The sequence below is a fragment of the Scylla paramamosain genome, chromosome 1, assembly GCF_035594125.1.
Source record: "Scylla paramamosain isolate STU-SP2022 chromosome 1, ASM3559412v1, whole genome shotgun sequence".
Classification (NCBI taxonomy): Eukaryota; Metazoa; Arthropoda; class Malacostraca; order Decapoda; family Portunidae; genus Scylla; species Scylla paramamosain.
This window is the reverse complement of record NC_087151.1, coordinates 25,591,021-25,616,597: the sequence shown is the minus strand read 5'-3', so window position 1 is coordinate 25,616,597 and position 25,577 is coordinate 25,591,021. Positions and strand designations below refer to the sequence as shown.

The following is a 25,577-nucleotide window of genomic DNA, read 5'->3' as shown; positions in this document are numbered from 1 at the left end:
ATAAAATATGTATCTACGATGGGGATGAGAAGGCACAGTAATGACAGTGGAACCTGACGTGGCAGGAATTCAGTGTCAGGCAAGATTCCTTCATGAGATTGCGCTTGATATGACAAGGGCAAGAGACCGTGATTTTACCAAGAGATATAGCAGAGGCCATGCATGTGTCTGTAGAAAACCGTTGCATCAGAAACAAGAATAAACCAGTGCTGTCTTTCATTCAAACAAAATTTCCTATGGGACGATAATTGAGTGTAAGATTCTGTAAAGATTACCAGGAGGAGAAAGAGTGACAATGTACACTGAAAGTGGAAGAGTAGGAGAAAATTTTTGCGTAGGATTGGTGACAGAGGGAAGATTCCAGCAGGAAATATTGCTTCAGAACTGCAATTGTGATTCAGGAGCGTCTCTGCGTGTTCACCGTAGACACAGGAAATGAGGCAGGAAATGAGGTCGGCATTAAGTCAACCCACACTGGCGCGGAGTACATCTAGAAAGTTGTATTCAAAGGCAAGCAGAGAGGCAGAGTGGGCCGAAATAGAGATTGATTTTTCATGTCTTTCATGTAACATATGTAAGTTTATGTCAACATTTCCCTCGCCCTCATCTACTTGACCATTTCCGTGTTGCTGAATGAGTGTCCCCCCCACAGGTTGTTACCCAGGTGGTTAAGCACGAAGACACAGTAACAGCATCGGAGAGAAAGGAAAAGTTGCAATAAAAAGTGGAGTGAAATGTGTAAAATAATAGGAAACATATTACTCTGTTATATTGCGCGTGAAATGAGGAGAATTTGAGGTTTTTAGCAGTGTATCTCAGCCAGTAGATGAATGTAATTTTGGAGTGTGCTGCTGTGGGTGGGTGTTCGTTGCGGAAATTTCTTGTTGCATGATTCAGGTTCTAGCAGTTTTCTCCAGTGTTGAAACTGCAAAATACAGGTCTGACTTGTTCAGTGCTAGCCATTATGGTGAAAAAAATAAGTTATTTTACACAGACTTTGTTTCCGTGTTCAGATCCAAGACTCCATGCAATCATCCGAGCTCAGAAAGCGATCAGCAGTTTACTAAAAAATTTTAACAAAACGCATTAGCAGACATGTCATTCTGTATGGTAATAAGTAAGCGGATTGATACTTACTTAACTGTTAATGCCATGAGTCCCAGAGGAATATGGAAAACAACTGTATGTGAGCACCTAACATGGTGTTGATGGACTGCTGACGCATCACTGCAACATGGGGGAAGGCCATCCGAAGAGAAAGGTGTAAGTCACGGTGCAGTGCTGAGCTATAAAGCCTCGCTGGACGAAGAAAGCGGCAGTTCATCCTACGGCGTGACCACATCTGCCGACATGTTCTCTGCGGTAAGTAGCTGCTGAAATGTTTCATAATCTGCTAACAGCCACAGGTTGATATGTTCATCTCCCTTGTAGCAGCAGTCAGCAAGAAGGAAAGAAAGTGCTCATTGCCGTCAGGAGACCCACTGCAAGTCATTTTCCAGCGTTAGAATTCCGATGTCACCCTTGGCGTTGTTTCCTGCAGGTGCTAAAGGTGTGTCTCCTGGCAGCCGCCGCTCTAGCTCTGCCTGGTGGCTCTGGGGGCGGTTTTGGCGGTGGATACGGAGGCGGCGGCGGCGGAGGTGGCGGCGGTGGAGGCTATGGTGGAGGTGGCGGCGGCGGCTTTGGTGGAGGTGGCGGCGGCGGCTTTATTGGTGGCCATGGAGGAGGTGGCGGTGGTGGTGGTTACGGCGGCGGCTATGGAGGCGGGGTGTCTGTGAGTTAAAAATGTGTTTCTGCATCGTTTACACTGTTGTGTTCGAGTGATACAGAGGGAGAGGGAGAGGAAGGCGGCAGCACAAGGTGTGGTACCTCACACTCCTCCCCACAGGTACCCATCCCTTACAACTACGAATACGGCGTCTCGGCGGGCAACACCAACTTCGGCCACAGCGAGAGCGGTGACGGTCGCGGCAATGCCCGCGGCGGCTACTGGGTCAACTTGCCCGACGGTCGCGTGCAGAAAGTTGACTACCTGGCTGACGGCAGCGGCTACCACCCGGTGGTGACCTACGAGGGCACCGCCGTCTTCCCCGCCAGCAGTGGCGGATATGGATACCACTGAGGCGGCCATGAAGCTGGCGTCAGTGTCACGTTCTGTATCACACTGTACTGTACCATACATATCCTCGCAATGGTTATTACCTCTTGTCAAATAAAAGAACATCAAACTAATAAGTCTTTCCATCGCTCTCACTAGTTACACCTCGTTCCCCATAAAAAAATAAATAAATAAAAATAAAAAAAAAACATTGATGGAAAGGGATGAAAAGGAGGGGAGCAAGAAAAGAATATGATGAAAAAAAAAATGTAGCACCAAAAATTCAATAATATCTATGTTGTTCATGGCTGACAAAATCATTCCTTTGCATGGAGACGGTTTGTCCTTCAAGACAGAGCTCTACTCCAGTCAATGTTCAGCCACCTATAATGTCAGCACACTTTTTGGATTTAAAAACTTATCACGCATCTCTGTAGTCTCATTGATGTCGATTCACTGATGAAATTAACTACTTAGACATACCAAGGCATCACCTCGCTCTGAAAAATAAAATAAAATAGATAATCGTACTCAGGTTTACATTAGTATGAAGTAATGTTGCTTTGATACTGGTATTGATTAACAAGTTAGTCGGTTATGTATTGTACGAGAAATATATGACAGATAACTGTTCGTAAGTGATATAAAGATGTTTATTCTCGTGCTAAACGCACTAGAATTTTTCTCCTTCATTTTGTTCAGTATCTATAAACTTGCGTCCACATATGTTTGTGTGTGTGTATGTGTGTGTGTGTGTGTGTGTGTGTGTGTGTGTGTGTGTGTGTGTGTGTGTGTGTGTGTGTGTGTGTGTGTGTGTGTGTAATTCACAATGGTCTACTCTACAGGGTCATATATTGGACTCGTAATCGCTACCCATATCCTCCCAGTGAGAGAGTAAAGCTGGTAATGCACGTAATCCGATCTGTAGAGAGACTGAGACTTTCACACGCCACTCACCGCTGTGTTAGCCTGGATGAAAACACCAGCTGCTCCCCCATAAGTGAAGACCTTTGGGACATGAACTGGCACGAACCACAGCTATCAAGTTCAAGGTCGTTACCAGTGAGCCAGCGAACAAAGAGAGAGAGAGAGAGAGAGAGAGAGAGAGAGAGAGAGAGAGAGAGAGATTTTCTATCTATATAAGCATCAACATTTACTAAGTTCTGAAAATTTATTCATATTTCAATCACCACTGTCCTGTATAGAGATCACCTACAGATTCACCACACGACAGACAGCTTAATTAAACTAATTCCAACGTCCTTTCATTATCTCCTAAGCTTCCTTATGTCATCACGTACAGTAAGTTATAAATGAAGTACGGTTTGGAGGTTATTTGGAAACGTCTGATTGATAAAAATGCCCTTCAGTGTGGGATGGCGGGCCTGCAGGTGATTCCAATATGAAGGTACAGAATGATGTGGTTTCAATTGCTGCATAAGTGAGACTATATATATATATATATATATATATATATATATATATATATATATATATATATATATATATATATATATATATATATATATATATATATATATATATATATATATATATATATATATATATATATATATTTTTTTTTTTTTTTTTTTTTTTTTTTTTTTTTTTTTTTTCTGTCTTATGAATACATCGTGCTTTCTTGTTTCAGGTGTGCTTGCTGGATGCGTTTCGAGTGGCGCTGGTAGTGTAAAGGAGTCACTTATTAATCTAACTCATAATGTATGTATTTACTGTTATGGGGGTGCTATTTAGTTTTATTAATAAAACTTGTAACACTGCAGGAATAAGCAATAGTAACACCAAATTATCCTTTACACTTTTTCATCCAAGTCACGCTGCAAGATAGCGTGAAGGAAATGCTTTCTATAATTTATGAGAAGCAAGTGCTACGGCAGATGGTAGTAGCTATTATGTCTATCTTTACTTTTCATGTTCCACGAATCAATATGTGTGTGTGTGTGTGTGTGTGTGTTGGTAATGATAATGATGAACAAAGTAATGAAGAGACAGCTTCGCCTGCAGCCATTTAATAAACAAATTCTTAACACAAGGATAAGTAAATCAAGATACAGCGGCTCCCTGTCAGTCCCGCGGCTCTGGTAGTGGATCCATGGCCCTCTCAGTGGTATCCGTAGCGGCCCTTGCCGGCGGGGAAGACGGCGGTGCCCTGGTAGGTCACCACCGGGTGGTAGCCGCTGCCGTCAGCCCAGTAGTCAACTTTCTGCACACGACCGTCGGGCAGGTTAACCCAGTAGCCGCCGTGGGCGTTGCCGCGACCGTCACCGCTCTCGCTGTGGCCAAAGTTGGTGCTGCCCGCTGAGACGCCGTAGTCGAAGTTGTAAGGGATGGGTACCTGTGGGGATGAGCGTGAGGCACCACACCTTGTGCTGCCGCCTTCTACTCCCTCTCCCTCTGTATCATCTCTACTTATCAGTGCAAAGGACGTAAAAACACATTTGTAACTCACTGCAATACCGCCTCCATAGCCACCCCCGTAACCGCCGCCGCCGCCGCCGCCACCGCCGCCACCTCCATATCCACCACCAAACCCGCCGCCGCCGCCACCACCATGACCGCCGCCGCCGCCGCCGCCATATCCGCCGCCAAAGCCACCGCCAAAGCCGCCCCCAAAGCCACCGGGCAGAGCTAGGGCAGCAGCTGCCAGCAGACACACCTTCAGCACCTGTAGGGAACAAGGCCAAGAATAACTTGAGAGTCGTGACGCCGTGACGGGCACACGTGGGGTGGGTTACCCGCTCATGGCGGAGAGCCGCTGCAGGAGAGCTGATCATGTGAGCCGGCAGGTTATGAAGCACAGCAGCAGCCACTTACCGCAGAGAACATGTCGGCAGATGTGGTCACGCCGTAAGATGGACTGCAGCTTCCTTCACCCAGCGAGGCTTTATACCTCCGCCATGCACCGTCACCTCCACCTTTCCCTTTTGATGGCCTTTCCAGGTGAAGCTTCTGGTTCTCGATGATCGAAAATTTACGTGTTGGTAGTGTGTATTTTCAATAATTTTAGTTCTACTATTATTACCATTCGTATATATATATATATATATATTCGTAGTAGTATAACAATTACTATTATTCCAGTAAAAGATTTGTACTTAATAACGTGATCATGGCGTTATCACCCACTCCAGTGGATCCTGCTGTCCTCCATCTTGATAGAAAAAGATTTACATTTTCTTCGTCACAATTATATTGTCATCAGCATTTTTGTGATTTTTTTTATCAATCTGATCTGGAAATTAATTATCTGACGCATCATACCTTAGCAAGTTTGTGATTTTATCACAGAGAGAGAGAGAGAGAGAGAGAGAGAGAGAGAGAAGGAGTGTTGGTTATTTACGTGAGAGCAAGTTAGAGGAAAGGATAAAGATGTTCAGGCTTAACTAATCAAAGAATACTCGTTGTCAGTGTCTTCTGTCTGGAAACGCAAATGAAAACATGAAAACATATTATGGAAATCTTTGGATTTCTCATCATTCTTTTTATTTTATTTTATTTTTTTCCGAGCTACGTATGTTAAGGTATTTTCTTTTCGTCCTCTTCAAAAGCAGCATGATAGGACCATATAAAGAATACAATAGTTTCCTCTTGAATGTCACGCGTTTTCTGTGACTGCTTGCTTTAGATGAGCACTGCAGGACCGAAAAGACTCGAGACTGTATCGAACAGTCCGACCTTTCCCATATGTCGCTGTGTGCACTCCGCCTTGGCAAACAGTGCTGAGAGAGATTAGCCTCCTGCTGTGATCATGGACGGTTACAGTGGAGCTTGGAGGCGTCCTGCTATTGAATTTTAAATGTAATTTTAATAAATTACAAAGAGAGAGAGAGAGCAAGGTGGCGAGGTGAACTACAGTTGTACTAGTATAGCATGGCCATCACTTTTTTCCCTCCCACAGGCAGTAAGCGAGCTCCTCAGAATGAACCACCGCGCCAGTAAGGAATGGTTCTCTGTAAGCTTCCTTCGACATTGCGGCGGTGGAAGACTACCACTGCTCGTCAGGAAGAAAGATAATGTGCAAGCTTCACATTTCTTTGTTTTCATGCCACATGACGGCAGGAGGTAATGCAGGATTATTTTACATCGTTGAAAGTATTTAAATAACTTGCTGTGTGCTATATCGATTTATAGCCATTTTAAATCTACGCGGAGAGAAAAAAAATATTCACGGAGATAAGAGGTGATAAGAAATAACTGACTGATGACGAGTTAGAAGTGCGGGACTGGACACACATCCCTTTCATAGAATTAAAAGTTCTCAAGTGGAGATCGGCGTAGTACTTCCATCAACACAGAGGCGCAGAGGACGTACTCGTACAGCCACTTATTCTACTTGTTATTGCGTTACACGTTCTCTGTTACCTGAAAGTTGACGTAAGTTCAGTCTCGGAAAATGTGCTCACGACTCTCAGGGCACGCGAGGGTCAAGCTCAGGCGTCTGCAGTGTTTGGTGAGCCTCGCACTACGCCAGCATCAGCATTCACATTGTGGAATCTGTCGAGCGCATTTTGTGAAGAATGCCTTGGAACTTTGAAGTATTCATCAAGCTTACGTCCGGAACACCTTGATAATTGTTTCTTCTTCTTCTTCTTCTGTTTCTGCTTCTTTTTCTTCTTTTCTTCTTCTTCTTCTTCTTCTTCTTCTTCTTCTTCTTTTTCTTCTTCTTTTCTTCTTCTTCTTCTTCTTCTTCTTTTTTCTTCTTCTTCTTTTTCTTCTTCTTCTTCTTCTTCTTCTTCTTCTTCTTCTTCTTCTTCTTCTTCTTCTTCATTATGCTGTTCTAGTCACTAATGTATGCGGGACATATTTCAAAGTTGAATGGTGTACGTAAAGATCTCACCTATTTTTGTGACGGACCTCTTTCGTCAGTCATTTCCATTTTACTCACTACTATCGTATCTACGAGAACGGCCATTTAGTTTTTCATTCCTTTTTCATCAACTAAACGCTTAATATTGATATTGTAAGTGACAGATTTTCACACATTTCACGAAAAGCATAAATCAGTTTTGATACTCTCCGTTATAAATCTTTGCAATTCATTCATTGGTTCCCCATCTCGTAGTTCTTTAGGGAAGCAAGGTTTTGGCCGGAGTTTTGCAGTTCCTGTAAAACTGTCACGCTTCAATGTTACAAAAGTGGCGGCTTATCACCTCAGGAAGATTCTTATGTGTAGTTTAGTTGTTATACAAAGCGAAATTCCTTCAACGTGAATGTTTAACGATATGTATGGAAATCTAAAGAGTCAAGTAGCATCTAAAATTTTGTAATTTGCCGTAATGTATCTTGTGTGAAGATTTACATGATAGAAAAGCATGCACATGTACATCATGCTCCAGTCAAAGGTTTAGGCCCACGATTCGTCACACAAGCAAGCACTCCGTTATTGACGCATGCCCCGAAACCTTGTAATGCGGATATTGAGTGTAATTAGATACGCATTTCCATCCTCAGACAAAGTCAATATTTCCATCACATTGTTAATCAATGTGCTGATACTGATATTAATGACTGAAGAGTTGAGATACAAATGAGAACAGTCTTTTAAGATGTGTGTGTGTGTGTGTGTATGTGTGTGTGTGTGTGTGTGTGTGTGTGTGTGTGTGTGTGTGTGTGTGTGTGTGTGTGTGTGTGTGTGTTGGTAATGATAACGACGAACAAAGGAATGAAGAGACAGGTTCTCCTGCAGCCATTTATTTAACAAATTCTTAACACAAGGATAAGTAAATCAAGATACAGCGGCTCCCTGTCAGTCACGCGACTCTGATAGTGGATTCATGGCCCTCTCAGTGGTATCCGTAGCGGCCCTTGCCGGCGGGAAAGACGGCGGTGCCCTGGTAGGTCACCACCGGGTGGTAGCCGCTGCCATCAGCCCAGTAGTCAACTTTCTGCACGCGACCGTCGGGCAGGTTAACCCAGTAACCGCCGTGGGCGTTGCCGCGACCGTCACCGTTCTCGCTGTGGCCGAAGTTGGTGTTGCCCGCTGAGACGCCGTAGTCGAAGTTGTAAGGGATGGGTACCTGTGGGGACGAGTGTGAGGCACCACGCTTTGTGCTGCCGCCTTCTACTCCCTCTCCCTCTGTATCATCTCTACTTATCAGTGCAAAGGACGTAAAAACACATTTGTAACTCACTGCAATACCGCTTCCATAGCCACCCCCGTAACCGCCGCCGCCGCCGCCGCCACCGCCGCCACCTCCATATCCACCACCAAACCCGCCGCCGCCGCCACCACCATGACCGCCGCCGCCGCCGCCGCCATATCCGCCGCCAAAGCCACCGCCAAAGCCGCCCCCAAAGCCGCCGGGCAGAGCTAGGGCAGCAGCTGCCAGCAGACACACCTTCAGCACCTGTAGGGAACAAGGCCAAGAATAACTTTAGAGTCGTGACGCCGTGATGGGCACACGTGGGGTGGGTTACCCCCTCATGGCGGAGAGCCGCTGCAGGAGAGCTGATCATATGAGCCGGCTGGTTATGAAGCACAGCAGCAGCCACTTACCGCAGAGAACATGTCGGCAGATGTGGTCACGCCGTGAGATGGACTGCCGCTTCCTTCACCCAGCGAGGCTTTATACCTCCGCCATGCACCGTCACCTCCACCTTTCCCTTTTGATGGCCTTTCCAGGTGAAGCTTCTGGTTCTCGATGATCGAAAATTTACGTGTTGGTAGTGTGTATTTTCAATAGTTTTAGTTCTACTATTATTACCATTCGTATATATATATACATTCGTGTTAGTATAACAATTACTATTATTCAGGTAAAACATTTTTACTTAATAACGTGATCACGGCGTTATCACCCACTCCAGTGAATCCTGCTGTCCTCCGTCTTGATAGAAAAAGATTTACATTTTCTTCATCACAATTATATTGCCATCGGCATTTTTGTGATTTTTTTTTATCAATCTGATCTGGAAATTAATTATCTGACTCATCAAACCTATGCAAAATTATGATTTTATCACAGACTGAGAGAGAGAGAGAGAGAGAGAGAGAGAGAGAGAGAGAGAGAGAGAGAGAGAGAGAGAGAGAAGGGAGTGTCGGTTATGGAGGTGAGAGTAAGTTAGAGAAGAGGATTAAGATGTTCAGGCTTAACTAATCAAAGAATACTCGTTATCAGTGTCTTCTGTCTGGAAACGCAAATGAAAACATGAAAACATACTATAGAAATCTTTGGATTTCTCATCACTCTTTTTTATTTTATTTTTTTTTTTCCGAGCTACGTATGTTAAGGTTTTTTTTTTTTGTCCTCTTCAAAAGCAGCATGATAGGACCATATAAAGCATACAATAGTTTCCGCTTGAATGTCACACGTTTTCTGTGACTGCTTGCCTCAGATGAACACTGCAGGACCGAAAAGACTCAAAACTGCATCGGACAGTCGGACCTTTCCCATGTGCCGCTGTGTGCACTCCGCCTTGGCAATCAGTGCTGAGAGAGATTAGCCTCCTGCTGCAGGTGCTTCTTGTGATCATGGACGGTTACGGTGGAGCTTGGAGGCGTCCTGCTATTGAATTTTAATTGTGATTTTAATAAATTACAAGGAGAGAGAGAGAGAGAGGAGAGCAAGGTGGCGAGGTGAACTACAGTTGTACTAGTATAGCATGGCCATCACTTTTTTCCCTCCCACAGGCAGTAAGCGAGCTCCTCAGAATGAACCACCGCGCCAGTAAGGAATGGTTCTCTGTAAAGCTTCCTTCGACATTGCGGCAGTGGAAGACTACCACCGCTCGTCAGGAAGAAAGATAATGTGCAAGCTTCACATTTCTTTGTTTTCATGCCACATGACGGCAGGAGGTAATGCAGGATTATTTTACATCGTTGAAAGTATTTAAATAACTTGCTGTGTGCTATATCGATTTATAGCCATTTTAAATCTACGCGGAGAGAAAAAAAATATTCACGGAGATAAGAGGTGATAAGAAATAACTGACTGATGACGAGTTAGAAGTGCGGGACTGGACACACATCCCTTTCATAGAATTAAAAGTTCTCAAGTGGAGATCGGCGTAGTACTTCCATCAACACAGAGGCGCAGAGGACGTACAGCCACTTATTCTATTTGTTATTGCGTTACACGTTCTCTGTTACCTGAAAGTTGACGTAAGTTCTGTCTCGGAAAATGTGCTCACGACTCTCAGGGCACGCGAGGGTCAAGCTCAGGCGTCTGCAGTGTTTGGTGAGCCTCGCACTACGCCAGCATCAGCATTCACATTGTGGAATCTGTCGAACGCATTTTGTGAAGAATGCCTTGGAACTTTGAAGTATTTATCAAGCTTACGTCCGGAACACCTTGATGATTGTTTCTTCTTCTTCTTGGTGTTAAATTTACATTCTCTAGAGAGACGTAGGTTAAGAGGGGACCCGATAGAAGTCTTTAAGTGGTATAAGGGTTATAACAAGGGAGATGTAAGGAAAATTCTTAGGATCAGCAACCAGGGTAGAACAAGAAATAACGGGTTCAAGCTTAAAAAAAATTAGGTTTAGGAAGGAGATAGGAAAAAATTGGTTCTCAAATAGAGTGGTAGATGAGTGGAACGGACTCAGTAATCATGTATTTAGTGCTGGGACACTAGAGAGCTTTAAGAGAAGATTAGACAAGTTTATGGATGGGGATAACAGATGGAAATAGGTAGGTGTGTTTCATACAGGGACTGCCACGTGTAAGCCTGGTCGCTTCTTGCAGCTTCCCTTATTTCTTATGATCTTATGTTCTTCTGCTTTTGCTTCTGCTTCTTCTTCTTCTTCTTCTTCTTCTGTTTCTGCTTCTGCTTCTGCTTCTTCTTCTTCATCTTCTTCTTCTTCTTCTTCTTCTTCTTCTTCTTCTGTTTCTGCTTCTTTTTCTTCTTCTTCTGCTGCTGCTGCTGCTGCTGCTGCTGCTGCTTTTGCTTCTCTTCTTCTTCTTCTTCTTCTTCTTCTTCTTCTTCTTCTTCTTCTTCTTCTTCTTCTTCTTCTTCTTCTTCTTCTTCTTCTTCTTCTTCTTCTTCTTCTTCTTCTTCTTCTTTTTCTTCTTCTTCTTCTTCTTCTTCTTCTTCTTCATTATGCTGTTCTAGTCACTAATGTATGCGGGACATATTTCAAAGTTGAATGGTGTACGTAAAGATCTCACCTATTTTTGTGACGGACCTCTTTCGTCAGTCATTTCCATTTTACTCACTACTATCGTATCTACGAGAACGGCCATTTAGTTTTCCATTCCTTTTTCATCAACTAAACGCTTAATATTGATATTGTAAGTGACAGATTTTCACACATTTCACGAAAAGCGTAAATCAGTTTTGATACTCTCCGTTATAAATCTTTGCAATTCATTCATTGGTTCCCCATCTCGTAGTTCTTTAGGGAAGCAAGGTTTTGGCCGGAGTTTTGCAGTTCCTGTAAAACTGTCACGCTTCAATGTTACAAAAGTGGCGGCTTATCACCTCAGGAAGATTCTTATGTGTAGTTTAGTTGTTATACAAAGCGAAATTCCTTCAACGTGAATGTTTAATGATATGTATGGAAATCTAAAGAGTCAAGTAGCATCTAAAATTTTGTAATTTGCCGTAATGTATCTTGTGTGAAGATTTACATGATAGAAAACCATGCACATGTACATCACGCTCCAGTCAAAGGTTTAGGCCCACGATTCGTCACACGAGCAAGCACTCCGTTATTGACGCATGCCCCGAAACCTTGTAATGCGGATATTGAGTGTAATTAGATACGCATTTTCATCCTCAGACAAAGTCAATATTTGCATCACATTGTTAATCAATGTGCTGATACTGATATTAATGACTGAAGAGTTTAGATACAAATGTAAACAGTCTTTTAAGATGTGTGTGTGTGTGTGTGTGTGTGTGTGTGTGTGTGTGTGTGTGTGTGTGTGTGTGTTTGTGTGTGCATGTGTGCATGTGTGTGTCTGCGTGTGTGTGTGTGTGTTGGTAATGATAACGACGAACAAAGGAATGAAGAGACAGCTTCGCCTGCAACCATTTATTCAACAAATTCTTAACACAAGGATAAGTAAATCAAGATACAGCGGCTCCCTGTCAGTCCCGCGTCTCTGGTAGTGGATCCATGGCCCTCTCAGTGGTATCCGTAGCGGCCCTTGCCGGCGGGAAAGACGGCAGTGCCCTGGTAGGTCACCACCGGGTGGTAGCCGCTGCCATCAGCCCAGTAGTCAACTTTCTGCACGCGACCGTCGGGCAGGTTAACCCAGTAGCCGCCGTGGGCGTTGCCGCGACCGTCACCGCTCTCGCTGTGGCCGAAGTTGGTGTTGCCCGCTGAGACGCCGTAGTCGAAGTTGTAAGGGATGGGTACCTGTGGGGATGAGTGTGAGGCACCACGCCTTGTGCTGCCGCCTTCTATTCCTTCTCCCTCTGTATCATCTCTACTTATCAGTGCATAGGACGTAAAAACACATTTGTAACTCACTGCAATACCGCCTCCATAGCCACCCCCGTAACCGCCGCCGCCGCCGCCGCCACCACCGCCGCCACCACCGCCGCCACCTCCATATCCACCACCAAAACCGCCGCCGCCGCCACCACCATGACCGCCGCCGCCGCCGCCGCCGCCGCCGCCGCCGCCAAAGCCACCGCCAAAGCCGCCCCCAAAGCCACCGGGCAGAGCCAGGGCGGCGGCCGCCAGGAGACACACCTTCAGCACCTGCAGGGAACAAGGCCAAGAATAACTTGAGAGTCGTGACGCCGTGACGGGCACACGTGGGGCGGGTTACTCCCTCTTGGTGGAGAGCCGCTGCAGGAGAGCTGATCATGTGAGCCGGCAGGTTATGAAATACAGCGGCAGCCACTTACCGCAGAGAACATGTCGGCAGATGTGGTCACGCCGTGAGATGGACTGCCGCTTCCTTCACCCACCGAGGCTTTATACCTCCGCCATGCACCGTCACCTCCACCTTTCCCTTTTGATGGCCTTTCCAGGTGAAGCTTCTGGTTCTCGATGATCGAAGATTTACGTGTTGGTAGTGAGTATTTTCAATAGTTTTAATTCTTCTATTATTACCATTCGTATATATATATATATATATATATATATATATATATATATATATATATATATATATATATATATATATATATATATATATATATATATATATATATATATATATATATATATATATATATATATATATATATATATATTCGTAGTAGTATAACAATTACTATTATTCTAGTAAAAGATTTGTACTTAATAACGTGATCATGGCGTTATCACCCACTCCAGTGAATCCTGCTGTCCTCCGTCTTGATAGAAAAAGATTTATATTTTCTTCATCACAATATATTGCCATCGGCATTTTTGTGATTTTTTTTATCAATCTGATCTGGAAATTAATTATCTCACTCATCAAACCTTTGCAAAATTATGATTTTATCGCAGACTAAGAGAGAGAGAGAGAGAGAGAGAGAGAGAAGGGAGTGTGGGTTATGGAGGTGAGAGCAAGTTAGAGAAGAGGATAAAGATGTTCAGGCTTAACTAATCAAATAATACTCGTTGTCAGTGTCTTCTGTCTGGAAACGCAAATGAAAACATTAAAACATACTATAGAAATTTTTGGATTTCTCATCACTCGTTTTATTTATTTATTTTTTTTTTTCCGAGCTACGTATGTTAAGGTTTTTTTTTTCGTCCTCTTCAAAAGCAGCATGATAGGACCATATAAAGAATACAATAGTTTCCGCTTAAATGTCACTCGTTTTCTGTGACTGCTTGCTTTAGATGAACACTGCAGGGCCGAAAAGATTCGAAACTGTATCGAACATTCCGACCTTTCCCATGTGCCGCTGTGTGCACTCCGCCTCGGCAAACAGTGCTGCGAGAGATTAGCCTCCTGCTGCAGGTTCTTCTTGTGGTCATGGAGGGTTACGGTGGAGCTTGGAGGCGTCCTGCTATTGAATTTTAATTGTAATTTTAATAAATTACAAGGAGAGAGAGAGAGAGAGAGAGAGAGAGAGAGAGAGCAAGGTGTCGAGGTGAACTACAGTTGTACCAGATAGCTATAAAGCTTTCTTCGACATTGCGGCGGTGAAAGACTCCCACCGCTCGTCAGAAAGAAAGAAAAATAATGTGCAAGCTTCACTTCTCTTTGTTTTCATGCCACATGACGGCAGGAGGTAATGTGTGATTATTTTACATCGTTGAAAGTATTTAAATAACTTACTGTGCTATATTGATTTATAGCCATTTTAAATCTACGCGGAGGAAAAATCTTCTTATTACGGTGATAAGAGGTGATAAGAAATAACTGATTGATGACGAGTTAGAAGTGCGGGAATGGACACACATAACCTTTCATAGAATTAAAAGTTCTGAAGTGGAGATCGGCGTAGTACTTCCATCAACACAGAGGCGCAGAGGACGTACAGCCACTTATTCTACTTGTTATTGCGTTACACGTTCTCTGTTACCTGAAAGTTGACGTAAGTTCAGTCTCGGAAAATGTGCTCACGACTCTCAGGGCACGCGAGAGTCAAGCTCAGGCGTCTGCAGTGTTTGGTGAGCCTCGCACTACGCCAGCATCAGCATTCACATTGTGGAATCTGTCGAGCGCATTTTGTGAAGAATGCCTTGGAACTTTGAAGTATTTATCAAGCTTACATCCGGAAAACCTTGATAATTGTTTCTTCTTCTGCTTCTGCTTCTGCTTTTGCTTCTTCTTCTTCTTCTTCTTCTTCTTCTTCTTCTTCTTCTTCTTCTTCATCTTTTTTCTTCTTTTTATTCTTCTCCATTTTGCTTTTCTAGTCACTAATTTGCCGTAATGTATCTTGTGTGAAGATTTACATGATAGAAAAGAATGCACATGTACATCACGCTCCAGTCAAAGGTTTAGGCCCACGATTCGTCACACAAGCAAGCACTTCCGTTATTGACGCATGCCCCGAAACCTTGTAATGCAGATATTGAGTGTAATTAGATACGCATTTCCATCCCCAGACTAAGTCAATATTTGCATCACATTATTAATCAATATGCTGATACTGATATTAATGACTGAAGAGTTGAGATATAAATGTGGACAGTCTTTTAAGATGTGTGTGTGTGTGTGTGTGTGTGTGTGTGTGTGTGTGTGTGTGTGTGTGTGTGTGTGTGTGTGTGTGTGTGTGTGTGTGTGTGTGTGTGTGTGTCTGCGTGTGTCTGCGTGTGTGTGTGTGTGTGTGTGTGTTGGTAATGATAATGATGAACAAAGGAATGAAGAGACAGCTTCGCCTGCAGCCATTTATTCAACAAATTCTTAACACAAGGATAAGTAAATCAAGATACAGCGGCTCCCTGTCAGTCCCGCGGCTCTGGTAGTGGATCCATGGCCCTCTCAGTGGTATCCGTAGCGGCCCTTGCCGGCAGGAAAGACGGCGGTGCCCTGGTAGGTCACTACCGGGTGGTAGCCGCTGCCGTCAGCCCAGTAGTCAACTTTCTGCACGCGACCGTCGGGCAGGTTAACCCAGTAGCCGCCGTGGGCGTTGCCGCGACCGTCACCGTTCTCGCTGTGGCCGAAGTTGGTGTTGCCCGCTGAGACGCCGTAGTCGAAGTTGTAAGGGATGGGTACCTGTGGGGACGAGTGTGAGGCACCACGCCTTGTGCTGCTGCCTTCTACTCCATCTCACTCTGTATCATCTCTACTTATCAGTTCAAAGGACGTAAAAAGACATTTGTAACTCACTGCAATACCGCCTCCATAGCCACCCCCGTAACCGCCGCCGCCGCCACCACCGCCGCCACCACCGCCACCACCTCCATATCCACCACCAAACCCGCCGCCGCCGCCACCACCATGACCGCCGCCGCCGCCAAAGCCACCGCCAAAGCCGCCCCCAAAGCCACCGGGCAGAGCCAGGGCGGCGGCTGCCAGCAGACACACCTTCAGCACCTGCAAGGAACAAGGCCAAGAATAACTTGAGAGTCGTGACGCCGTGACGGTCACACGTGGGGCGGGTTATTCCCTCATGGTGGAGAGCAGCTGCAGGATAGCTGATCATATGAGCCGGCAGGTTATGAAGCACAGCGGCAGCCACTTACCGCAGAGAACATTCGGCAGATGTGGTAACGCCGTGAGATGGACTGCCGCTTCCTTCACCCAGCGAGGCTTTATACCTCCGCCATGCACCGTCACCTCCACCTTTCCCTTATGATGACCTTTCCAGTTGAAGCTTTTGGTTCTCGATGATCGAAAATTTACGTGTTGGTAGTGTGTATTTTCAATTGTTTTAATTCTTCTATTATTACCATTCGTATATATATATATATATATATATATATATATATATATATATATATATATATATATATATATATATATATATATATATATATATATATATATATATATATATATATATATATATATATATATATATATATATATATATATTCGTAGTAGTATAACAATTACTATTATTCCAGTAAAAGATTTGTACTTAATAACGTGATCATGGCGTTATCACCCACTCCAGTGAATCCTGCTGTCCTCCGTCTTGATAGAAAAATATTTACATTTTCTTCATCACAATTATATTGCCATCGGCATTTTTGTGATTTTTTTTATCAATCTGATCTGGAAATTAATTATCTGACTCATCAAACCTTTGCAAAATTATGATTTTATCACAGACTGAGAGAGAGAGAGAGAGAGAGAGAGAGAGAGAGAGAGAGAGAGAGAGAGAGAGAGAGAGAGAGAGAGAGAAGGAAGTGTGGGTTATGGAGGTGAGAGCAAGTTAGAGAAGAGGATTAAGATGTTCAGGCTTAACTAATCAAAGAATACTCGTTGTCAGTGTCTTCTGTCTGGAAACGCAAATGAAAACATGAAAACATACTATAGAAATCTTTGGATTTCTCATCACTCTTTTTATTTTATTTTTTTCCGAGCTACGTATGTTAAGGTATTTTCTTTTCGTCCTCTTCAAAAGCAGCATGATAGGACCATATAAAGCATACAATAGTTTCCGCTTGAATGTCACACGTTTTCTGTGACTGCTTGCCTCAGATGAACACTGCAGGACCGAAAAGACTCAAAACTGCATCGGACAGTCGGACCTTTCCCATGTGCCGCTGTGTGCACTCCGCCTTGGCAATCAGTGCTGAGAGAGATTAGCCTCCTGCTGCAGGTGCTTCTTGTGATCATGGACGGTTACGGTGGAGCTTGGAGGCGTCCTGCTATTGAATTTTAATTGTGATTTTAATAAATTACAAGGAGAGAGAGAGAGAGAGGAGAGAGAGCAAGGTGGCGAGGTGAACTACAGTTGTACTAGTATAGCATGGCCATCACTTTTTTCCCTCCCACAGGCAGTAAACGAGCTCCTCAGAATGAACCACCGCGCCAGTAAGGAATGGTTTTCTGTAAAGCTTCCTTCGACATTGCGGCGGTGGAAGACTACCACCGCTCGTCAGGAAGAAAGAAAAATAATGTACAAGCTTCACTTCTCTTTGTTTTGATGCCACTTAGCGGCAGGAGGTAATGCAGGATTATTTTAAATTTTTGAAAGTATTTAAATAACTTGCTGTGTGCTATATCGATTTATAGCCATTTTAAATCTACGCGGGGGAAAAAAAATATTCACGGAGATAAGAGGTGATAAGAAATAACTGACTGATGACGAGTTAGAAGTGCTGGACTGGACACACATCCCTTTCATAGAATTAAAAGTTCTCAAGTGGAGATCGGCGTAGTACTTCCATCAACACAGAGGCGCAGAGGACGTACAGCCACTTATTCTACTTGTTATTGCGTTACACGTTCTCTGTTACCTGAAAGTTGACGTAAGTTCAGTCTCGGAAAATGTGCTCACGACTCTCAGGGCACGCGAGGGTCAAGCTCAGGCGTCTGCAGTGTTTGGTGAGCCTCGCACTACGCCAGCATCAGCATTCACATTGTGGAATCTTTCGAGCGCATTTTGTGAAGAATGCCTTGGAACTTTGAAGTATTTATCAAGCTTACGTCCGGAACACCTTGATAATTGTTCCTTCTTCTTCTTCTTCTTCTGTTTCTGCTTCTTTTTCTTCTTCTTTTCTTCTTCTTCTTCTTCTTCTTCTTCTTCTTCTTCTTCTTCTTCTTCTTCTTCTTCTTCTTCTTCTTCTTCTTCTTCTTCTTCTTCTTCTTCTTCTTCTTCTTCTTCTTCTTCTTCTTCTTCATTATGCTGTTCTAGTCACTAATGTATGCGGGACATATTTCAAAGTTGAATGGTGTACGTAAAGATCTCACCTATTTTTGTGACGGACCTCTTTCGTCAGTCATTTCCATTTTACTCACTACTATCGTATCTACGAGAACGGCCATTTAGTTTTTCATTCCTTTTTCATCAACTAAACGCTTAGTATTGATATTGTAAGTGACAGATTTTCACACATTTCACGAAAAGCATAAATCAGTTTTGATACTCTTTGTTATAAATCTTTGCAATTCATTCATTGGTTCCCCATCTCGTAGTTCTTTAGGGAAGCAAGGTTTTGGCCGGAGTTTTGCAGTTCCTGTAAAACTGTCACGCTTCAATGTTACAAAAGTGGCGGCTTATCACCTCAGGAAGATTCTTATGTGTAGTTTAGTTGTTATACAAAGCGAAATTCCTTCAACGTGAATGTTTAATGATATGTATGAAAATCTAAAGAGTCAAGTATTATCTAAAATTTTGTAATTTGCCGTAATGTATCTTGTGTGAAGATTTACATGATAGAAAAGAATGCACATGTACATCACGCTTCAGTCAAAGGTTTAGGCCCACGATTCGTCACACAAGCAAGCACTCCGTTATTGACGCTTGCTCCGAAACCTTGTAGTGCGGATATTGAGTGTAATTAGATACGCATTTCCATCCCCAGACTAAGTCAATATTTGCATCACATTGTTAATCAATGTGCTGATACTGATATTAATGACTGAAGAGTTGAGATACAAATGTGGACAGTCTTTTAAGATGTGTGTGTGTTTATGTGTGTGTGTGTGTGTGTGTGTGTGTGTGTGTGTGTGTGTGTGTGTTGGTAATGATAATGATGAACAAAGGAATGAAGAGACAGGTTCGCCTGCAGCCATTTATTCAACAAATTCTTAATACAAGGATAAGTAAATCAAGATACAGCGGCTCCCTGTCAGTCCCGCGGCTCACGGCCCTCTCAGTGGTATCCGTAGCGGCCCTTGCCGGCGGGGAAGACGGCGGTGCCCTGGTAGGTCACCACCGGGTGGTAGCCGCTGCCGTCAGCCCAGTAGTCAACTTTCTGTACGCGACCGTCGGGCAGGTTAACCCAGTAGCCGCCGTGGGCGTTGCCGCGACCGTCACCGCTCTCGCTGTGGCCGAAGTTGGTGTTGCCCGCTGAGACGCCGTAGTCGAAGTTGTAAGGGATGGGTACCTGTGGGGACGAGTGTGAGGCACCACGCCTTGTGCTGCCGCCTTCTACTCCCTCTCACTCTGTATCATCTCTACTTATCAGTGCAAAGGACGTAAAAACACCTTTGTAACTCACTGCAATACCGACTCCATAGCCGCCGCCATAACCGCCGCCGCCGCCACCACCGCTGCCACCTCCATATCCACCACCAAAACCGCCGCCGCTGCCACCACCATGACCACCGCCGCCGCCGCCGCCGCCGCCGCCGCCGTATCCGCCGCCAAAGCCACCGCCAAAGCCGCCCCCAAAGCCGCCGGGCAGAGCCAGGGCGGCGGCTGCCAGCAGACACACCTTCAGCACCTGCAGGGAACAAGGCCAAGAATAACTTGAGAGTCGTGACGCCGTGACGGGTACACGTGGGGAGGGTTACTCCCTCGTGGCGGAGAGCCGCTGCAGGAGAGCTGATCATATGAGGCGGCAGGTTATGAAGCACAGCGGCAGCCACTTACCGCAGAGAACATGTCGGCAGATGTGGTCACGCCGTGAGATGGACTGCCGCTTCCTTCACCCAGCGAGGCTTTATACCTCCGCCATGCACCGTCACCTCCACCTTTCCTTTTTGATGGCCTTTACAGGTGAAGCTGCTTGCTTATTTTTTTTTTTTATTTTATTTTTTATTTTTTTTTTTTTCTGTTCAGGAGTGACTTGAAGCTTACAAAGAATATAATAGTGTTCTGTTAACTTTGTTGAGTCTTCTACGATTACCTGCCTTACACGCATGACAGTATCATACTTGCAATGAAGAATCACCTCTATTTGGTTTTTGTCTCTGGCCTGTCGCTTCGCTGCCCTCTTTGTTAAGTACCGACCTCCACTTTGTTAAGTAGCACCAACAGGCCATACAAGACGTCAGCCACGATCTCGTGAAACCACGGTGGTAGCGAGAGCTGCTTTGCAGCTGGAAGCGATTTTTTTTCTAAAAGTAAAACACAAGGGTGTAGAGGTGATTCACGGCTGTGTAAAGCGTTACCTGTACAGCAATACCTAAGCTGCTCTAAGTGGAAAGCTTCCTTCAGAGTTTCGGCAGTTGTAATGTGTTGACTGGGAGATCCAACGATGTGTCGGGAAGGAGAAACAAAGATAATGTGGAAACAACTTTCTCTTGTTTTTTATGACATTACATGAGAGTGTAACGTGGAGCCCAGGACAACCTTCTTTATAGTTGCACCTTGCGGCGGACATGCATTCATTGTGATGAATCCCAGCTAAGAAACGTGTTGCCAGTGATGAAGAAAAAAAAATGAGAACCACTTTCTTGACAAGCTAGACATGTGGGGCTGAACTCATGCCTTTGCTTAGAAGTTAGAATGAATCATGTACAGAACAGCGAGGTGCGTCATGCTGGAATATCCTTGACGAATATTTTGGGGCGGCATGTGGCGGCTAGTAGTCATAACCTGAGGAGGAGGAGGAGGAGGAGGAAGAGGCGGCGGCTGGGTAGTAGCTCACAGAGGGGTGGTAGCCGCTGCTGTCCGCCACGTAAGACACCATCTGCAGGCGGCCATCGGGCAGAGCAACGTAGTAGTAGCCCTTGGCATTCTTTCCGTCACCTTCCTCCTTCTGACCGAAGTTCCTGGGGCCCGCCTGAACGCCATAGTTGTAGGTGTAGGGGCTGAGTCTCTGTGGGATGGGATAGGGTCGACAACAATAACAGAAGTAATTATGACAAGTTAGGTATTAGAGAATAAGGAAAGACCAAGATTCGCACTCACGTTGATGATGACGTAGCTGTAGTCTCCTCCGCTGCCACGACCACCATAACCGACTCCATCACCACCATAGCTAACGCCATCACTGCCATCACCACGACCAACATAGCTGATGACAAATCTACCACCACCGCCACCACCACCATGGCTGACGCCAAATCCACCACCATCACCATAGCTGACGCCATCACCACCATCACCACCACCACCATAACTGACGCCAAATGTACCACCATCACCACCATCACTACCACCACCATAGCCGACACCAAATCCACCACCCTCACCACCATCACTACCACCACCATAGCCGACACCAAATCCACCACCCTCACCACCATCACTACCACCACCATAGCCGACACCAACAACGCCACTACCAGTTCTATAAACACCGCCGCCATGGCCGATGCCAACGACGCCTGAACCAATAACGTCGCCACCATCTTCACCACCACCACCACCATAGCCGATACCAACTACACCACCACCACTGCCACCACCAAAGCCGACGCCAACAACCCCATCACCCCCATAGTCGACATCAGTGCCGCCGTCATAGTCGCCACCTCCTTCCGTGGTCTCAAGGATGATCAGGCCTCGACCGCCACTGCCGCCGCCTCCGCTCCTGAAGACTCCCCCGCCGGCACCTCCCTCGGGATGAGCCACGGCCGCGCCCACCACCAGGAGCGCCACCACCGCCTGTTGACGCCATGCAGAGAGAGAGAGAGAGAGAGAGAGAGAGAGAGAGAGAGAGATGTTGCTCATGCCAACTTAAAAGGGCAGTTTTTGACGGCTGCCTTTCCTGGTCGGGTGGGTTACTGCATAAATTTGTAACATGAAGCATTGTGAATCTTACCGGATGAATTAACTTCCCAATGATTTCGGGCATTGAATATCCAATTTACATACATATAAGTCACGAACCAGTGTATTTTGAAACGGAAACACGAGAGGACTTCGCAGTCTTCATTAAGTTATATTCTAAATCATCCTGAACTTGGATAACAGGTCTGCAGAGTCATCTTGTTTTCGTTTAGCTTTCCAAGATTGTTATCACTTCCTTAACATGTAAGAAACCATTTTACAAAACTGCTCGTCATTGTCTGCTAGAAGAAGATGGATGACCTTCAAAACTATGCATAGCTGCACAAGACACAAGATGAATGGAATGAAAAATAAGTACAACAAATAAGGAAGCAAAGCACATCAACAGCAACAATAAAAAAAAAGTAAATCCGACTACGGTAACGAGAACGACAACAAGAAAGATTGAAAAGAAGAGAAGAAAGAAATAAAAAAAAATGTAAATCCTTGTCCAGATTCACACTCACGTAGGAAACCATAGCGTGAGCTCTTCCAGTTGTGTCTGCCGCGTGTCAGTCGCCGCGCCGCTATATACTGACCCCCTCCTTGACAAGCAGCATCGCCAGCCTGCATGCCACGTTACTCAAGGCCTGCTTCATGGTATTGCAAATCCACCGACCGGGGTTGTTAGAGGCGAAGAATGGCGAAAAGTATGGCTGTGGAGGGTTGTTTGGTGCGGGCTGCTGTGGTTGAGAGCAGTGACGCAGCCGGTCATTCCTCAGTTCATCCCTGCACTCCTTCCCTCTCAGTGACCGTGATGGGAGGAACACTGATCTGCAACTCACAACACAACAGTTGCATCAGAGGGAAAGTTTTGTGTGGTGGATAAGACTGGCTTGTGTTGCTACCCTGACGGATGTAGCAGTAGCAGCAGCACATTTCCCTGCCCTGGACATTGAGTTATATGATCTTTTTTTCATGAGACAGGAAAAAGCAAAGGTTATGGATGGAAGTGTGAAGGCGCTGAGGGATGAAAGCCTGTCGATCCCCTGAGCTAACCTGTGGTGTGATCATGGCTTCTAAACGGGAATAAATGTAATCGAATGAAGAAAAATATATTTCAAGGTACCGTGATCTTGTAAACGAACATACTGTACAATACCACGCTTTTTGTTAAATCCTGCCAAATGAACGTATCTTCTCAAGACTTACGCCATATTTAGATGTCGCGAATCAGGAGAGTGTTTGATGAATCTAGGGAAAGAAAGTATTGTTGAAAACTTTATGTTTTCTTTTTCGGCTGAGGGTTATTGTAATTGACACGCAAGCTTATATTCTCTCTCTCTCTCTCTCTCTCTCTCTCTCTCTCTCTCTCTCTCTCTCTCTCTCTCTCTCTCTCTCTCTCTCTCTCTCTCTCTCTCTCTTTCGTGTCAGTCCTCTAGCATTCCACATCTCGTTAGAAAGAAAATGACTGGCACTGCAGAAGTTCAAGCGTGCCACCAGCCTTCCTTCAGACCGACCATAGATGATCATGTTACGCTACAAGCAATATACCTAATGATGAAAGAGGTGTCACTAAATCATCAAGTTTATAATGTAGAAATTTCGTAACAGAAAGATGAACATAAATTTAAGGGGAGAAAGATACTCGGTCATTCATGTGTCTAAGATTTCTAGCCGAACCTTCAGATTGTCATGAGGCGTTTATTGCAGCATTAATAAATTAAGGTATGTCTCTCATGCCTATTACGAAATTTTATAGAGGACACACCAGTGGATGCAGCAAGTCCTATAAACAGGTGAGGCACATTCCGGCCGTTCCTTAAGCGGCCACCGTGGCCTTCGTGTTACCCTCCCTCGCATACCGAACACACTAATAGCCCAAGAGATGACAGGCATTTAAATACAAGGCGACCATGTCCTTTTAAATCAAATGTACAGAGCCTCTTTTGGTGCCTCTATCATGCGCAGAGCACTGATGTAGTGCTGTATGGCTACATATAAAGCCATCTAGCTGGCCTATTGGTATGTCGCGTGTAGCGGAACTGGTAACGTGTTGTGTGTGGCGACGCGGTGGTCTGCGACTTGACCATGAAATGTATTACTGACAATTTCATAAATAGTATTACCATCGTCATTTCAATAAGCTTGTCATAGTTTCTTCAATGCGAATTCCCTAATGAGGGTGTGGCAGAACACCTGACAGCGCAGCAGAGTAACCGCAGTATTAACTTCTATATTTCCCCTCTTATAAATTAAGAAAAAGGCTAATATCCTCTGTTCGGCGTGCGTTATTTAAATACATAATTCCAGTGCCGTTGCTGTACAAAATTCACGTTTCTTTGCATGATTTGAAAAAAAATAAACAGAATGCAAATATTATTCGAGACACTGTAACACGATGGGCCGGGCACGAGTTGCATCAGAGTATGGTTTGAGTTGTGCAAACTAAAACAAGCCGCAAAATAGTAACTTCACGGAGTCCAGTGAATTTAATACCTAGATGTATATAGAAATTAATGCATGAGGTAATGAACTGCCTTACATTAAGAGCTATGCAGACCGAGAAGAGATGGGGATGAGATACACGGAGTTATTTCCAGATACTGTGTTTTTTTTTTTTTTTATGTAAAATATATTGTAGAGCATGACACTTCAGCCTCGTATGATCGTAGCTGGAGCGGCTGATGTGTCACGCAACTATATAAAAAAAATCATAACCGTGGGAAATTTTCAGGAATGAGAGACCTAATTCCTACGATTCATTTAATTACTAACTCGATTTCTTGCCACGTAACCAAGAACCTGCTGTTTCATATTGCTTAACCTGCGCTTTGTGTTACGTGCTCAGAGTGTGATCCAGCCACCCCTGCCATCACCATCACCATTACCATCATCATCATCATCATCAACATCAACACCATCATCATCATCTACACAACCATCATTATTATCATCATTAACCCATAAAGGAAAAATGAATAAGAAATAAAACATTCTTAACCTTTTCCACTCATGTTAGTCTGCTGCCCGTCTCTCCCGGACCATCCCAGCAAAACATCTCATTCCTACCACTGATTCTTAATGGATTGGTTTAAAACGCTTTAGGGTGGCATTAAAACTATTTTCCAAAAAACCGAGACGTGAAGAAATTAGTTTTTAGGGATGTCTTCCTCATCGATGATGCAGAATCCTTATCAAACTATGGCTAGAATCATGATAACACCATTAAAATTCTTAGTAGCCTACATCAGAGCCTGTTATAAGTAACTGAGAAAAGACGCTGAAACTTGTGAGCATAGAGTTGTGAATGTCTTGTCTTTCTTTAGCTATTATTCTGTTAGCCTCGATTATGAGATGACAGACATGCGTACACAAACATATCAGAGACATAGAGACAGTGACAGGGGCGAACTTAAAGACAGAGAAGCAAGCACACACGTACTAAGGCAAAACAGACAGCCAAGTGTACGTTGCCATACAAAAAAGACAAGCAGACGAGAATTATGTGCATGTAGTGTGTGATTGGAGTCTGGACGTAAATTTTCCGTACTTTTTTTTTGCC

General features: G+C 44.5%; 6 protein-coding genes and 1 long non-coding RNA gene across 8 annotated transcripts; 1 reads left to right on the top strand and 6 right to left on the bottom strand.

Annotated features, from left to right (window-relative positions):
• The first annotated feature begins 1,312 nt into the window (after positions 1-1,312).
• Positions 1,313-2,232, top strand: LOC135100066 (holotricin-3-like). Its single transcript, XM_064003000.1, has 3 exons — positions 1,313-1,362; positions 1,541-1,771; positions 1,886-2,232. Exons 1-3 carry the CDS (start codon positions 1,351-1,353, stop codon positions 2,117-2,119), a joined length of 477 nt encoding a protein of 158 aa, XP_063859070.1. The 5' UTR covers positions 1,313-1,350; the 3' UTR covers positions 2,120-2,232.
• Positions 2,233-4,097: 1,865 nt separating this feature from the next.
• LOC135100032 (uncharacterized) lies at positions 4,098-5,124 on the bottom strand. Its single transcript, XR_010268495.1, has 2 exons — positions 4,566-5,124; positions 4,098-4,451 (listed from the first exon to the last, which is right to left on the bottom strand). It is a non-coding gene; the product is annotated as an uncharacterized LOC135100032 (long non-coding RNA).
• Positions 5,125-7,791: 2,667 nt separating this feature from the next.
• LOC135099940 (uncharacterized) lies at positions 7,792-8,774 on the bottom strand. 2 transcript variants are annotated; one of them, XM_064002801.1, is made up of 3 exons: positions 8,613-8,771; positions 8,248-8,463; positions 7,792-8,133 (listed from the first exon to the last, which is right to left on the bottom strand). In XM_064002801.1, exons 1-3 carry the CDS (start codon positions 8,622-8,624, stop codon positions 7,900-7,902), a joined length of 462 nt encoding a protein of 153 aa, XP_063858871.1. In that variant the 5' UTR covers positions 8,625-8,771; the 3' UTR covers positions 7,792-7,899. The 2 variants fall into 2 exon arrangements, with proteins under 2 accessions (XP_063858871.1, XP_063858779.1); XM_064002709.1 differs by having other exon boundaries at positions 7,792-8,463; positions 8,613-8,774.
• A 3,411-nt stretch (positions 8,775-12,185) lies between these two features.
• On the bottom strand, positions 12,186-12,928 carry LOC135103945 (holotricin-3-like). Its single transcript, XM_064010849.1, has 3 exons — positions 12,917-12,928; positions 12,534-12,767; positions 12,186-12,419 (listed from the first exon to the last, which is right to left on the bottom strand). Exons 1-3 carry the CDS (start codon positions 12,926-12,928, stop codon positions 12,186-12,188), a joined length of 480 nt encoding a protein of 159 aa, XP_063866919.1.
• A 2,399-nt stretch (positions 12,929-15,327) lies between these two features.
• On the bottom strand, positions 15,328-16,151 carry LOC135103862 (uncharacterized). Its single transcript, XM_064010797.1, has 3 exons — positions 16,140-16,151; positions 15,784-16,050; positions 15,328-15,669 (listed from the first exon to the last, which is right to left on the bottom strand). Exons 1-3 carry the CDS (start codon positions 16,149-16,151, stop codon positions 15,436-15,438), a joined length of 513 nt encoding a protein of 170 aa, XP_063866867.1. The 3' UTR covers positions 15,328-15,435.
• A 2,977-nt stretch (positions 16,152-19,128) lies between these two features.
• On the bottom strand, positions 19,129-20,210 carry LOC135102153 (holotricin-3-like). Its single transcript, XM_064006941.1, has 3 exons — positions 19,946-20,210; positions 19,572-19,796; positions 19,129-19,457 (listed from the first exon to the last, which is right to left on the bottom strand). Exons 1-3 carry the CDS (start codon positions 19,955-19,957, stop codon positions 19,224-19,226), a joined length of 471 nt encoding a protein of 156 aa, XP_063863011.1. The 5' UTR covers positions 19,958-20,210; the 3' UTR covers positions 19,129-19,223.
• Positions 20,211-20,584: 374 nt separating this feature from the next.
• Positions 20,585-22,842, bottom strand: LOC135102148 (uncharacterized). Its single transcript, XM_064006935.1, has 3 exons — positions 22,540-22,842; positions 21,209-21,907; positions 20,585-21,116 (listed from the first exon to the last, which is right to left on the bottom strand). Exons 1-3 carry the CDS (start codon positions 22,549-22,551, stop codon positions 20,880-20,882), a joined length of 948 nt encoding a protein of 315 aa, XP_063863005.1. The 5' UTR covers positions 22,552-22,842; the 3' UTR covers positions 20,585-20,879.
• Between the last annotated feature and the right edge of the window lie 2,735 nt (positions 22,843-25,577).